The sequence below is a fragment of the Eublepharis macularius genome, chromosome 5 (assembly GCF_028583425.1).
Source record: "Eublepharis macularius isolate TG4126 chromosome 5, MPM_Emac_v1.0, whole genome shotgun sequence".
NCBI classification, from domain to species: Eukaryota; Metazoa; Chordata; class Lepidosauria; order Squamata; family Eublepharidae; genus Eublepharis; species Eublepharis macularius.
In genome coordinates, this window is record NC_072794.1 from 1,753,173 (window position 1) to 1,768,062 (window position 14,890).

The 14,890-nt window shown below is 48.1% G+C and overlaps 1 protein-coding gene across 1 annotated transcript in view; it reads right to left on the reverse strand.

Annotated features, from left to right (window-relative positions):
* The window catches only part of KDM4B (lysine demethylase 4B), a 328,745-nt gene that overhangs the window by 17,603 nt on the left and 296,252 nt on the right, over positions 1 to 14,890 (reverse strand). The window contains exons 15-17 of the mRNA XM_054982034.1: positions 12,434 to 12,510; positions 11,988 to 12,043; positions 9,975 to 10,083 (exon numbers count right to left, since the gene is read on the reverse strand). Coding sequence (XP_054838009.1) covers positions 9,975 to 10,083; positions 11,988 to 12,043; positions 12,434 to 12,510 — 242 coding nt within the window. The remainder of the gene's footprint in view (positions 1 to 9,974; positions 10,084 to 11,987; positions 12,044 to 12,433; positions 12,511 to 14,890) is intronic.

Consider the following 14,890-nt stretch of genomic DNA (forward strand, 5'->3'; position numbering starts at 1 on the left):
CCCAGTGCCAAGCACTGTGTGACATGAGCACAAAGCCCAGGCTTCAGCAGCCAAGATGGAGCATGGCCCAGAACGCTGTGATTGGGAGCAAAGGGACAATGGCTGCTGATAGCTTTGTCCAAAATCTATGTACACAGAATCAGCCCCTTACCTCTTAAGTGCCAAGTTTCAAAAAATTCAAGGAATGGAAGATTGTTGGGAGTAGAAAAGATCTGCACAAGAAGTTAAGTGTGAGGAGGGAAGAGCAAGCAGTAATAATGGAAGTGAAACCTTTCGAGCAGAATGCTCCACAAGTCTTTGGATCTTTGTGTGTATAGCCTGAGGTTCATCATATGAATAATATGAAAACCTAAAATGGCAGCAGGCCGTAAAAGAGACCCAGTTTGGGAATATTTTAATGAAGTTCCTCTATCTATGTGTGCAAAAGCAAACATTGCAACAAAGAAATGCAAAGCCTGATGGTCCGAATAAAACAACATCATGAAGTGCTGTGGTGAAGACGACAAAAGGAACATGTTTGAGCAGGCAGGGGCTTCAGGTTGGTAAACATTTTAAAGACTACCGTGAGGAACAAATTATATTTGTTATTATTATTACTGCATGTTACTGTCATTTTGATACAGTTGTTATGAACAAATAAAGAGTTGAAAGAAGGAAATATTCCTGGGGGGGGGGGGCAGTACTGAGTGGCAGTGAATACAATGAGTAATACTAAAAAAACAGAAATGGAAAAAATAATAAAATAACAGCATTGACTTTTTTGCTTAGGAGAATCCATCTTCAACATAAAGGATTCTGGAAACTATCCACCTTCAAGATCACCATCCTCCTGTTCTACAGTTTCAGAGACCTGTCCAGCATAGTGTTTCAGTCACATCATGTACATCACACATTCACAGTATATCACCTAAAAGAAAGAAAAAAGCCAACCGTCCAGGAACCACCATAGATAAGTTGGTGATAAAAACCAGCAGATTAGAAAAAGAGTTAATTGATGAAAAAACTGCCCAGTTTGTTTATGCGACAAACATTTCTTTCGACCTGACTGAAAACCCACACTTCATTACTATGCTTCAGTTATTAAGACCAGGATACAGTCCACCCAGCAGAGCAGATGTTGCAGGGAAACTGTTGGATAAAATATATGACAGAGAAATGGAGCAATGTGCAGCTGCTTTAGAGGGTAAAATTGTTAACCTAAGTCTTGATGAGGGGAGTAATGTTCACAATGATCCGGTTGTATGTGATTGTATAACAAAAGAAGAGAATGTCTTCCTTGCCGAAGCAATTGATACGACAGGAAATGCACACACAGCAGAATACTTACAAGGTGGCAGCAAAGGCTGTAACATGTGAACAAAAATTCAAATGTCTAGTACGCAGTTTGGTCACAGACAATGCTGCAAATGTAACCAAGATGAGAAGAAATTTAGAAGAGCGGGAAGGGAATAGGAAGCTAATAACATACGGTTGCAGTGATCATTTACTAGCCAAAGCAGTGTTCCAGCAATAAAGACTAATGTCGCTGAAATTGCTAAATCCTTCCCTAACAATCATTTTGTAGCGGCAGCTCTGAAAAGAATGGGTGGAACCAAGCTAATACTCCCACAAGATGTTAGATGGAATCCTGCAGTGGACTGTTTTGAGCAGTCTATCAAGGACTGGCCTATTCTGATGACAGTTTGTGAACAAAATTGAGAGGATATAGGTGGCACCGTCATGGCCAAAATCCTCAACATTGGGCTTAAGAGAAAGGCTGAACGTATGCTGAGCATCCTGAAACCCATCTCTGAAGCTTTAAACACACAGAAAAATAGCTGTTTTATTGCTGCTGCTGATGAAATTTCGAAGGAACTGAGTGGGCACTTAAAAAGAGAACTACACACTGACAGAATTAAATTACAAGCGTTAAAAAAACGAATGGGACAAACACTGTCTCCAGCTCATTTTCTCACAAATATGGCCAATATCCGGGACCAGGGTCAAACCTGAAGTGCTGAGGAAGAGGAGTGAGCTACGGCGTGGGTATCCAGCAGGCATCCCTCTGTAATGCCAGCTATAATAAACTTCCGAGCTCAGGGGGAACCATTCAAGAAATAGATGTTTGCTGATGATGTTTTAACTGAACTGGTGGAAGTCACTTAAACACTTGGATTTAGAGACGGTTGAAGTAATGATTTTACTTTTAACAGCAGTAGCTTCTTCTGCTGGTGTGGAAAGAATATTCTCTTCCTTTGGACTCATTCATTCTAAATTGAGAAATCGTTTGGGACCCGATAAAGCAGGAAAGCTTGTTTTTCTTTTCCAGATTATGAAAAACGAGAAGATGAGTGAGTGAGTGACAGAGGACAGTATTTTAAGTTTTTCGTGTGTGGACCAAGCTGATATAGTCTAAGGTTTTTTTTTTTTAAAAAAAGGTATTTTGTTTAATCACATCAGTTAACAAATATGGATGTTTAAGCAAATGCAAGAATACATATGCTACAATGTTACTGTTTCAGTTAAATAAAACTGTTTAAATTGTTAGTATTAAGGTAATGATTATTTTTCTCCTTCCAATAAAGTACAGCAGAAAAGCTCAAACTTGAGGTAGTTCACCTTGTAATAATTTCATAATGATCTATCTATGAGGTGTTTCTAATAGAATAACCAAATCAGTAATTTTTTGATATAACTGTAAAACTAATCTGAAAAGTTGTTATTCTAAAAATGAAACCATCTGGTTGAAAATATTAAGATTAAACCAGAAAGAACGAGTCTTTATGTAGAAATCCATGATTTAAACCTAGTCTTATTGACTACCAATTTAAACTGTGATTTAAACTGATTTGATTTAGATCACCCTGCTTCTCCCACTCCAGATTTCACAGCAAAAAACTTCCTTTTCTCTTTAAGGCTAGAGGAGCAAATTCAGAACAATGGAGGGGGGGTGAGGAAAGAGAACGGCCTTTGCAAACTATAGCAGTGGAGAAAGGGGGGGAGGAGGGGGAAAGAAAAGGCCTAGCCAGGAGCAGGGGGCCTTCTCAGTTTTAAGAGAAAAACAGGGTTAACATACATGTAACTTATGTTCATCGAGTTCTTCTGTGCTGACACACATGGGGGACTGCGCAGGCGCAGGCCAGCCGCCGGAAAATTCTCCATCGCTTCTATAGCTCCGAAGGGGCCATTTGTCGCGCGTCTCAGCGACCGTTTCCCGCCCAAACGGTCACATGTCCTTCCAGCGACCAATGGCCCCTTCCCTCAGTTCTCCCTTGCCGTCGCTATCCAATACACAAAGCCATAATCTTTTAAATTACCAATCTTTGTTATTGTTATCATAAATAATATCATTCTGCATTGGAATTCACAGCGGGGCAGGAGGGAGGGATGTGTTTCAGCACAGAAGAACTCGATGAACATAAGTTACAGGTACGTTAACCCTGTTTTCATCTTCGTTCTTCTGTGCCGCCACACATGGGAGAGTACCAAGCTTCACACAATAAGGAAGGTGGGGTGAAATCCAACTCAATTTTATTATGTACCACAAGCCATAGTACAAGGACCAAGAGGTAAATAAATGTTGTTCCATAACATTAAACTTGTTCAATAAAATATATACATATATACATATATACACCAAGTGTCATTGTCAATTATTACAGTAAGACATTCCAACAACCCCTCAGGAAAACAAGGAGTGGAGGACAGCTTTGGCTACAGCAACCTCTTGCTCTGCATTGACATCCATAGCATAATACTTAACAAATGTGTCAGCAGAGGACCACGTAGCTGCCTTGCAGATATTAACCAGCGGCACACCCCTGATAAGTGCCGACGAAGCTGCTTGAGACCGCGTGGAATGGGCTTTGACCTCCAGTGGACAAACCACCCCGGCCAGAGCATAGGCCCTACTAATGGCCGACACAATCCACCGTGACAGGGTCTGTGACGATGCCTTGTGACCCCTGTCCTTAGTCCCAAACCAGACAAACAAGTGGGGACTACTACGGAAGTCCCTTGTCCTGTCCAAGTAAAAGGCTAAGGCTCTCCTTAAATCTAAAGTATGAAGGGCCTTTTCCCCTTTGGTCGATGCCTGCGGAAAAAACGCAGGCAGCGTAATTTCTTGCGACAGGTGGAAGGAAGCCACCACCTTGGGCAGAAACTTAAGGCAGGGCCGCAAGACCACCCTATTCCTATGGAAGATAAGAAAAGGTGGGTCAGCCCTAAGCGCTGCTAACTCGCTAACTCTTCTGGCGGACGCTACAGCCACCAGAAACGCCACCTTGTAGGATAACAGGTCCAAGGGGCACGTAGCTAACGGCTCGAAGGGAGGCAGCATTAACCTAGACAACACCAGGGAGAGCGACCATTGAGGCACTGGCGGTGACACAGGCGGGTAGAGATTAAACATCCCCTTCAGGAACTGAGGAGATTTACAGTGTGAAAACACTGTGCTCCCGTCAACCCGATCGTGAAAAGCGGAAATAGCCGCAAGATGGACCTTGAGGGAGGTAACTCTAAGCCCTTGGTCCTTTAACTGACATAGGTAATCAAATATGAGCCCTAGGGGGCTACCGGCAGGCACCACTTTCCTTGCAAGTGCCCAAGCCTCAAACTTAAGCCACTTAGCCTCATAAGCCCGTCTAGTGGATGGCTTCCTTGCATTAAGCAAGACTTTCTCCACCTGCTCAGAAAAAGCTACAGGCGGGGTCGGATCCGCCAGGCAGACAGGTGCAACTTCTTGGGATCGTGGTGGAACAGGTTCCCGTCCAGCAGGAGATCCTGCTGGGGAGGCAGGCTCACATATGTCCGATTGGATATCTGCAAAAGTATGGGGAACCATACTTGTCTCGGCCAGAAGGGCGCCACTAGAATGCAATCTGCATTGTCGTTTTCTACTTTGCACAACACCCTTGTTATTAGTGGGAATGGTGGAAACATATAGTGCAACCTGTGGGTCCACGTAAACTGGAAGGCATCCCCAATAGAGAGGGGGTCGCTCCCTGCCCTTGAACAAAATATCTGGGCCTTGGTGTTTGCTGACGTTGCAAACAAATCTATGCTCGGTTGGCCCCACAATCGGAAGTTCGGCCCAATGTACTCTGCGTTTAGTTCCCACTCGTGGTTCAACATGTGCACCCTGCTCAGGGCATCTGCCCGAACATTGTCTGATCCTGCTACGTGTATCGCCCGAAGCATCACACCATTCCGGATCGCCCAGTGCCAAACGAGCGTGGCCTCCCTGCAGAGAATCATAGATGCTGTGCCCCCTTCCTGGTTTAGGTAATACATGGCAGTCGTGTTGTCCGTCTGCACCAACACCTGACGGTTTTGTAGAAGTGCTGTAAAGGACACAAGTGCAAAACGAATAGCCCTTAACTCAAGTACATTAATGTGCAGGTTCTTTTCCCTTTCTGTCCAAACATCTTGTACACACACAGCACCACAGTAAGCACCCCATCCTCTTAGGGACGCATTAGTGGTCACTGTAACTTCAGGATGCTGGTAACCAAACAGGGTTCCTCTAAATAAGTTGTCATCAGACAGCCACCAGTCAAGGGAGGATAGAATAACCCTGGGTATGGACAGCTTGAGAGACGGAGGGTGGCGTATAGCATCATACCTCCGCACGAACCAATTCTGAAGCAGACGCATATGCAGGCAAAGGGGACCACAGAGGTGGCTGCTGCCATATGACTCAATAAACATTGGATGGTGCGAACAGATTGGAAACGATTCCTCTTAAACATGGAAACCAGACCCTTCAGAGACTTAGCCCTTTCAAGGGGGAGCAGTGCCTTACCCCCCACAGAGTCTAAAATCGCACCAATATTTCCAGCTCGGCCATGGTATTGTTTACAGCCGTCAGGGGGGAGCTACACCTAGGTAGTTCCAAGAATTCCAGCCCGTATCCTTTATTAACAATAGTTAAGACCCATGAGTCAGATGTTATCGACTCCCACTCGAAGAGGAAAGGCCTCAGCCTGTCCGAAAAGTTCAAGGATGCGGCTGGATCATCCCGTCAGTACTGCCTCCCAGGTCCCTGCTGATCTTTCTGCTGGGCAGGGGGCTGAGGCGTGCGGGGCTTGAAAGGCCTACGCCTCCTGGACTGCTGTGCAGGAGCGAAATGGCGCTGAGAGGAGGCAGGGTGCTGCTGATAGTAGGGACGCTGCTGGTATCTGCTCTGATACTGATATGGATTGTATCTCGCAGGGTACCGTGGCCTAAATGCCGACCTGTCAGCCGAGGTCACCCCCAACAACCGAGCCGTCTGCCTGTCTTCCTTTTTCTTTTTCAGCGCCTCATCGGTGGTCTTTGAAAACAAGGAGTCCCCTTCAAAGGGCAGATTCTCAATCCTTGTCCTCACTTCTGCGGGAGAGCAGTTGACCGGAGCCAAGAGTGCCTCCTGAGAACCACCGCTGCTGTCATTCCCCAGGCAGCAGTGTCAGCAGCATGGCTTCCAGCATTCATCTGCTGCTTGGAGAGGCGGATGGCTTCATTCTGCAGCAGGGACACCACCGCCTTCTTGTCTGCAGGCAAGTCGTTGACATAAGACGCCAGCTTCTCCCATAAATATAACTGGTAGCCAGCCATGATTGTCTGGTAGTTGGCTATCCGGAGGCCCAGCGCCGAGATGGAGTACTGGCGCCTGCCCAGGGCATCGATCTTTCTGCCCTCCTTGTCTGGGGGTGCGGAAGATGGACCCGAACGACGAGGCTGGATTTCCTCAGCTATCAACGAGGAAGGTGGAGGGTGCTTGACCAAGGATTGCCACGTGCCCTGCTTGATCTTGTACATCTGCTCGATGCGCTTAGATGTAGCTGGCTGATCCGAGGGCACCTTCCAGACCTTCTCCACTATCTCTTCTACACCTCCCAACATGGGGAAACCCACTGTAGCTGGGTTGTCGCCATAGATATGGCACAGGAGCTTGTCCTTCGTCTTAGGCGTGGCTGAAGAAATATCGATCTCCAACGCCTTTGCCATGCGGGCCATCTGGTCAGCATAGATCCGCAGGTCTTCATACGGGGAGCTCATTTCGGGAGCCACATTATCATCTGGGGACGGTTCCGACGACGACTCCGAATGGTACCCGTAGCTGACATCAACCTCCTCTTCATCGGAAGCGGGCACTGACACGTCCCCTGGAAAAGGTGGAGGCAGCCATCCCTGCCTCGATGTCGATGGCCTCGGTTCCGAGTAGTCAAAACCTGCAGGAGCCCCCCTCCACTGGCAATGGTAGGCCGGAGGGATGTATGAGGCCTGCTGGTGCTGAATTTCCAGGGAGTGCCCGGAACCGACGCTCCCCGGTTCCGAACGGCGCCGGGTCCGAGTGGAGGACGCTGGAGACGCAGGGGATGGGATCAGTTGCGCGCGTCGGATCCGATGACGGGTAGCCGAGCCCGGTTCCGTCGAGGGGGACCGATGTTCGCTGGACACCACAACGAAAGCCCCCGGATCCGGCACCTCCTCCAGAGCCGATCTGACCGGCGAGTTCAGGTGAGGGGAAGGCGTGCGCGGAGACACCAGCACCACCTCATCCGCCGAACTGCGCCGCGGGGACCGAGAGTGCCGACACTTGGCCTTCTTCGGCTTCTTGGGTGGAGGCTCCGAAGAGGCCCTCGGATCCGAAGCCCTTTCGACCGCCGGCCTCTTGCTGGACTCTGGTCTCGGACCCGCAGCCTTCTTAGGGGTCGGTTTTCCAGCAGCGACCTCTGGTCTCGGTGCCGCAACAGCCGTCGGTTCCACTGCCGGCGTCGGATCCGATCTCCTTGGCTCCGATCCCAAAGCCGTCTTCCTCGGATCCGAGCGCGACGACGCTGTCTCCTGGGGTGACCTCACAGGTCTTTGCGCCGGAGAGCCCACTCTTGAGGCTGCTGCACTCGCTGGCTGGGATTTTGATGCCGACTTCGCAGAAGCCACTGAGCCCGCTCGTGATTGCCTTTCAGCAGAGGGGCCAGGGCCAGCCTTGGGGGAGGGTAATGGAGTCTTGCCCGCCACCGGAGGGGTACCTCCCTCTGACATCACCTTCTGCCACAACGCCGAACGCTCCTGTCTGGCCTTGTGCGTGAACTTTTGGCAGATTTTACATGCCATCACATTATGGGTCTCCCCCAGGCAAAATAAGCACAAATCATGGCCATCGGTTTGGGCCATTTTTGTGTGGCACTGAATGCAGTGCTTAAACAAGGCCTTCGAAGCCATGTTAGGGTCAGGCAATATCGATGTCAAAAAACAGTCCGAGTTATACACTACCGAATCCAGTCAGAGTCCAAATCAGTAAGAAGAAGAGTAAGTCGCGTCCGAAGTCCAAGTCAATACCGAATAATCAATCAAGAAATCACTACAAGCACGGAGCTGCGAAGCAGACGTTCACTTCAAGCGGCGGCAAGAAGAGAACTGAGGGAAGGAGCCGTTGGTCGCTGGAAGGACATGTGACCGTTTGGGCGGGAAACGGTCGCTGAGGCACGCGACTAACGGCCCCTTCGGAGCTATAGAAGCGCTGAAGAATTTTCCGGCGGCTGGCCTGCGCCTGCGCAGTCCCCATGTGTGGAGGCACAGAAGAACGAAGATGAACGGGGGTTACAGGCAACCCTCTTTGCTCCACGTATATTTTTTTTCCCAGGAAGTCATTTCCACACAAATATCTCCCTCTATTTTTCCATTAGTTCCAGAAGAGGCTGTCCTGTGTTACATTAAAAAGAAGATGACAAAGAAGAACTGGCAGCCCAGAAATTATTTTGAAGTCTTTCTTAGTCCTTTTTGCCCAAGGAAAGGAAACAGGGCAACAAGAGAACTCTGCCAGAGATATTTCCCTGCTTCTTTAGGGATGGCTTGAAAGCTATCCTAATGGAAGGCTATATATCGCAACAGCAACAAATCATCACCATTTGAAAGTACGTCTGTTGAGCCCACAGGATGGCTGTCAGCTGTCTTAAGCAGCACTCTGGCCCCCCTACGCCACCACCATCCCTCAATGGTCCACAGCTCTACCAGCTCTTTCCCAGCCGCTCTGATTCCCCACACAGCCTCACCTGGGCAGCCACCCAGGCTGACTCGACTGATCCTTACAGCCTCACTTTTTGCTCCTGTCATAACATTGTCACCTCGTTTTATTTTTGCCTCTTGCCCCAGCTACTTTTGGGGCCATACTCCCCAGGCAGATTAATCCTGTCTCTTATTTCCTTGTCCCCATTACTCACCTGCCTTCAACCAAGCTTTTATATCTGCCTTCAGCACCTGCCTGGATTCTTCTAACCTCCCTGTACCCTCTTTTCTCTGCTCTGCCCATTGCTGGCCACTGCTTCCCAGAAGGTGGTCTCCTTTTGCGCTCGAATGTTGCCAGAAGCTTAGATTGCGAGTTCCTTCATCCCTTTTAATGTTCTGTCTCTAAAGCTCGTAACAAATCTGCAGCATACTGTTCCAGATCCTGTCACTGTAACAGTAAGGCCTAGAAAGCCGTTGCAAGCAAAAAAAACCCCAACAACCCTAATTATGCTGAACTCCAAGCCAGGGACATACAGAGCTCTTCATAAACCACCCCTCAGACTTGCAAGGCAACCCTGCATGCGGACAGAGTGACAGACAGACGGGGCCAAACTGCAAAGCTTCTTGGCAGCCGCAGAGGACTTAACAGATTTCTCCAGGGAGGCCCATTAAGCAGTACAAGCAAGCCCCATGTAAAAAAGGATTTTTAATTCGTTCTTACAAGCGTGGGTAATGAAGAGGATGGCACACTGGAAATGTCAGGTTATCCATAAAGGAACTGTCTCCGTGCAATTTATCGCTTGTGTATCAATGCAGTGCTGTCACTCTGCCTGAATAATGAACACTTGCTACCTCCACAGCACAGCCAGAGCCCCATTTGCACAACACAGGGAGGGGAGGCCTCTCAAAAGCACAGCAGAGGGCCTGCTGGCACTTCTGACCCGCAGCCTGCACCGCCTTTTCACAGGAAGCCCTCCAGGCAACAGGCTCTCGAGAGCGGCTCTTACCAGTTTCCACCTTTGCTCAGGAATGGCAGTGATGTCAACCGGGTGACGCTCGATGACGTTAAGGAAACGGGCCTCTGGGACAGCAATTGCACAGATCACGTGGACCCACCTGGGAAATGTCAGCACACACAGACACAAATGAAAAGCTGCTTTTTCCTTTTGATCTCTCAAACCATATTTTTAAAGGGAAGTCTTCAATGAATTGCAGAAAGAGATGCAATCGTATATCCACAGTGGAAGACAGGATGGTCTGTATGGAAGTCTACCTGTGAATGGGAAAGCTTTACTTCAACTTTTCCTGCCCCACGCAATTCTTTAGCAGTAGCATGGCTAGGTACTATTGTGAGCACACGAGAGGCTTAGCACCTGTCCGGGATTTGCAAGTCACACAAGAGAAAAGATGAGACCCTCGGCACTAGCATACCAGCCAGTAGGCCCAGCAGGCTGATGTGATACCAAGTCCCACTTGCGGGGTTTTTAATTCTTCGCTGCCATGTATGATGTGCAGAGCTGACTGACCACATTCTTCCACTCCTTCCAAGCTGAAGAGAGGCCAATATTTACCGGGGCCAGACTACTCACTCAGTTTTACATCACTGCCTCTTGGTCATAACATATGTATCTCACTGTTTGAACTTCCTTGCTTGCCTCCCCAAAGAGCCTTTCAGCCAACGGAATGCATTCTAGAGGGGAAGGGGAAGGAGAGCAGAGAAACTCAGCGGTCTGCAACAGACTGGCCGGAAGGACACCAGAGAGCTGAACCTTAAAAGCTCCACACAAGCACACTGTCAGCCCTCGGAGGAAATATAAACCTGCAGAAGGCAATGTCTTCCTGGTGGGTTCGGCTTCATCTGGAAACCATCTGGCTGTGGCTGAAAAGCTCAATTAAGTCCCCAACAGTGTTGCATCTTTCTAAGTCCCTTAACTTCAATGAACTTAGAAAGGTGTAATTCTGCTTGACGCCACACCACTTGAAACAGAGGTGTCAAGAAACCAGGTAGGACTTGTAGTAGGTGGACTTCGATGATCCAGGGAACACAGTATAAAGGCAGCAGCTCTTGATGCAAGCTGGGGTTGATCTCAAACCTTCTCTGATTTTTAAATTTACCCTCAACATGTATCAAGCCTACCCCTCTATCCAGCTTAATGTCTAGAGTACTTGTTTCTCCAAGGTCTGCAAAAAGTCTGGATGGCCATTCCCGCCCCCTCCCCCACTCCTTACTGCCCACATGGCTGCTCTGCCTTCATCTGCTCCCAGACAAGCAAAAGAGAAGAATGGAGTTCAGTGAGAGTCAAACTGCCCTGCCCTAACCATATGATCAACCAGTAATTTAAAAAAATTACTCCAGGAAGATTAAGCAAGAAGGTTTGCTGAGAAAATACCCCCAAATTGTCACAAAAGCATTATATAAAACTAAACAGATTCAGGTATTGTAAAACCAGCCAAGAGTTCACAGAAGTGTAAAACAGAGTGAGTAAGGGCACCCAGAGAGGAAACTAAATCAATGAGATTTTCGAGGTCTTGTTGTCAAGAGTTAAAGCAAGAAACTGATGGTCATAGTATACGTGTCACAGGTGGTTATAATGTGCTTAGTGTATAGATTAAGCTCAAGTAGCACTTTAGAGACCAACACAATTTTCCAGGGAATAAGATTTCATGAGTCGAAGCTCACTTCATTAGATACAAATAAGAACGAAGAACCATTGGATCTTTATTCTTATTTGTTTCTGACAAAGTTAGCTTTGACCCATGAAAGCTTATCCCCTGGAAAACTGCCTTGGTCTCTACGGCGTTGCTTGAATCAAATTTTGTTTCGTGAATAGAACAGTGCTGCCTTGCTTGCGCACATCAGAAAGGTACCAGGTGCACAGCACTGCTAAAGCTGATTATTCCCTGTGGCCTTTCCAGAAAGCGCTTCTGCCCCCTAGGAGGAACAGGAATTCTGGCCGATCAGTGCCAGCGGCTTCAGATACTGTAACACATGGAATGGCATTTGGGGTTGTCTCCTTTACCTTCCATCCGTGGTCCTCTGCAGGGCTCCTCCCCTGAGATTACAGAGACAGCAGTCCTATAGACACAGAAAATGGAAACAGATGAGAAGCCCTGAGCAGCCCCTATCCAGCTTTTGAGCTTCCACTCGAATGAGCATTCCACAGGCATGCTTCCATCAAGTTCAGCTTCAGAGCCCCAAGGGTTTATAAGGGTCCTTGTCCTCCTGTGAAGCAGGTGTCTCATGAGGGATGGTAGCATTTGTCCCCTGTGCCCCTTACTGAAAACTAAACCTTTAGGATGCTCCATCAATCCACATGCCCCTGCCTATTAAAAACCCTGCACTCTCCCTGAAGGCTCTCTCGGCCCTGCCTTGACAGGCGGCTTTTTCTCTGTGCCGAGATAGCACCCTCCCCACCACCAGCAAGGAATCTGATCTCTCTGGCTACCAAGAGAGGGGCTTGCTTACCACTGCCAATGCATTGGCAGAGCACCGTGAACAGGTCCAGACTTCATTTACTAGGTCAGGGCGTATCCCATAGCAACCTGCAACAAATCAGAATATATTGATTTCAAAAGGGGGGGAGGGGAGAGATCAACAATCCCTGCACATATTTCTCCCTCTGACTCTTCTGAGGAGCAGAAATGATGCCACTGGCATTAGTGGAGGAGCCATCTTGTAAAAAGAGAGTTTCTGAGACGAAATGGTAATCTCATGTTCATAGAGTTAAGATAACGAATTATCTACATTTCTAGCTTGCTCATCTCTAACACACAGAACAAGTTATGAATCATGAATTCAACAAAATCAGACACATCAAGAATGTTGCACCCCTCCTTGCTATTAAAGAATAAAACACCCTGGTCTCCACAAGGTCATTCCAATGTAAAAAACGCTCTTGCAAGGCCTCAGCCCAGGGCGCTTAGAACTTCCCTCCATACCTTTGCTCTTTCGATGGACCGATATGAAGAGCAGGCTCCTGGACCATGGCTACATGAGCAGCAGCTTCTTTTTAACACAGTCTTAACACGAGAAGATAATGTCCACGTTCTCCTCCATGGGAGAGTGGTTAGCAACAAGGGAGTAGGAGTGAGTTTATGACTAGTGCCTTGTATTCAGAGGCAGCCTGCACCTGCACCTAAACATTACACTTCAGCTGTCGCTAACAGGCATCCAGCATGAACCTGTCTATTAATAGGGGTAAAAAGAAAAAAGGGCTCAAGTTGGATCGCTTCCACTAGTCCACTGTACCATTTTCCACTGTAAACCAGCCAGATTTGTCTAGGAATCACGTGTTAACTCAAAATAACTAGGCCAAGCACTGTCTGCAGACCTCTTAGTCCAACAGTCTTCCATCATTCCACACCCAGGACCCACCTTTTACCCCCTCCCCCACCGAACTGCAAGCATGTGAAAAGATGACAGAGTCATGTGACAGGAAGAGGAGTCAAGATCTCTGAGCCTGCCTGTGCTCGAGGAATCCTCTTCACTGTTGAGTGACCCTGTCTTGGTATCCTGCATGTGCAGAGACAGCAAGGCAGGCTTAGCAGCAGCTTACGTCGGTACAATACGAAGCCAGCAGTCACCTTTTTGAAGTGCCTTCCTGTCAATTGACAGGCCACAAAAGGGCGGCCGGGGCGGGGTAATCCAAGTTTTGAGAAAAAGAAAAGGGGGCTTGGCTGTCATCATTTTGGAAAACTGATCAGGAAACTAAAATGGAAACTGTTTCCTTAATTGAAGTATGTATGAAGCCCCACACTGTGCAGAGACTGAAATCTCAGCACTGATTTTTGGCTTTACGACCACAGAGAAGGGGGAGGGGGAGATGGAAAAGTCATTTTTTGAAAAGACGCAATACACAAACTGCAATTTCACACAGTAAAAGGGAGAAAGGACCACAAGAGACAATGATAAAGAACCAGTGCTTGACCAGAATAGGTGCTATTTGAGTGGCCCATCTGGGTAGGAACATGCACAGGTTCTGTGCCTGAGCTTCATCCAGAACTTGAGAGAGGTACTTATGAAACTTTTAAGGGTGGCCGGGTCTAGCAGGGATCCTCCTTCCACCTGCCCTGGACGTATTTGCGCCTTTTGCCTTGGTTCAGCAGCCCAGAGAAAAGCTGCGCACACATCTGTCGGGCATGGCCGGACAAACACTTCAGAAACGTCTTCCTTGTCCTTCACAGACCTTTCCTTGCCTCCAAATTAACTATTCCACTCAAGAGGAAGTATATGAAGGAGGCTGGCTTGTAATGGATGTGTCAAAGGGAGAAAAGTACCCAATAAAATAATGAACTCTTCTCTAGTAGATACTGTCTCGCTGGGAACCCAATCTATAACAGAAAACACTGGGGGAGCTGCGCCACTGGAGGTTTGAGCAAGCGCTCCAAAAACACACTTTGGTCTCTCATAGGGCTGTCCAAAGGATTCTGGGGAAAAGGGGCAGCCTGCGTGGATCTCCTCAGTTATTTTCCCTCTGGGTTGTTTTCCAGTTAGAGCCCCCACTACTCTCTCTATTCAAGAGCTGAACTTTGGCTATCTTCGCTTAAACAAAGGCTGCCTGTGCTTGCTGGTGTTATTGTTGAAGGGCACTGCTGACTTCTGTACTGTTCACACGCACTTTTAAAGCATGAATATGTTCCAGGCAGTCAAGGGAGGATATTCCAGAGAGGAATGGGGTTGGGGCTTATAGGGATAACCCCTATTAACACCACACTGCGGAGTAAGAAACATATTGGGAGAGTGGGAGAGGGCTAAACAGCCACCCTGAATGAACTAAACCCGCCCCCCCCCCCAGGTTTCTCGGTCCTTCATCAGTCCTGGGTTGGTGGCCGGTGTGTGTGTGTGGGGGGGGGGGGAGCGGTGGCAATACTCACTCGAGGGTCTTTCTCTTTCAGGCCGCTCCCCGCACCAAAGATTGCTGGC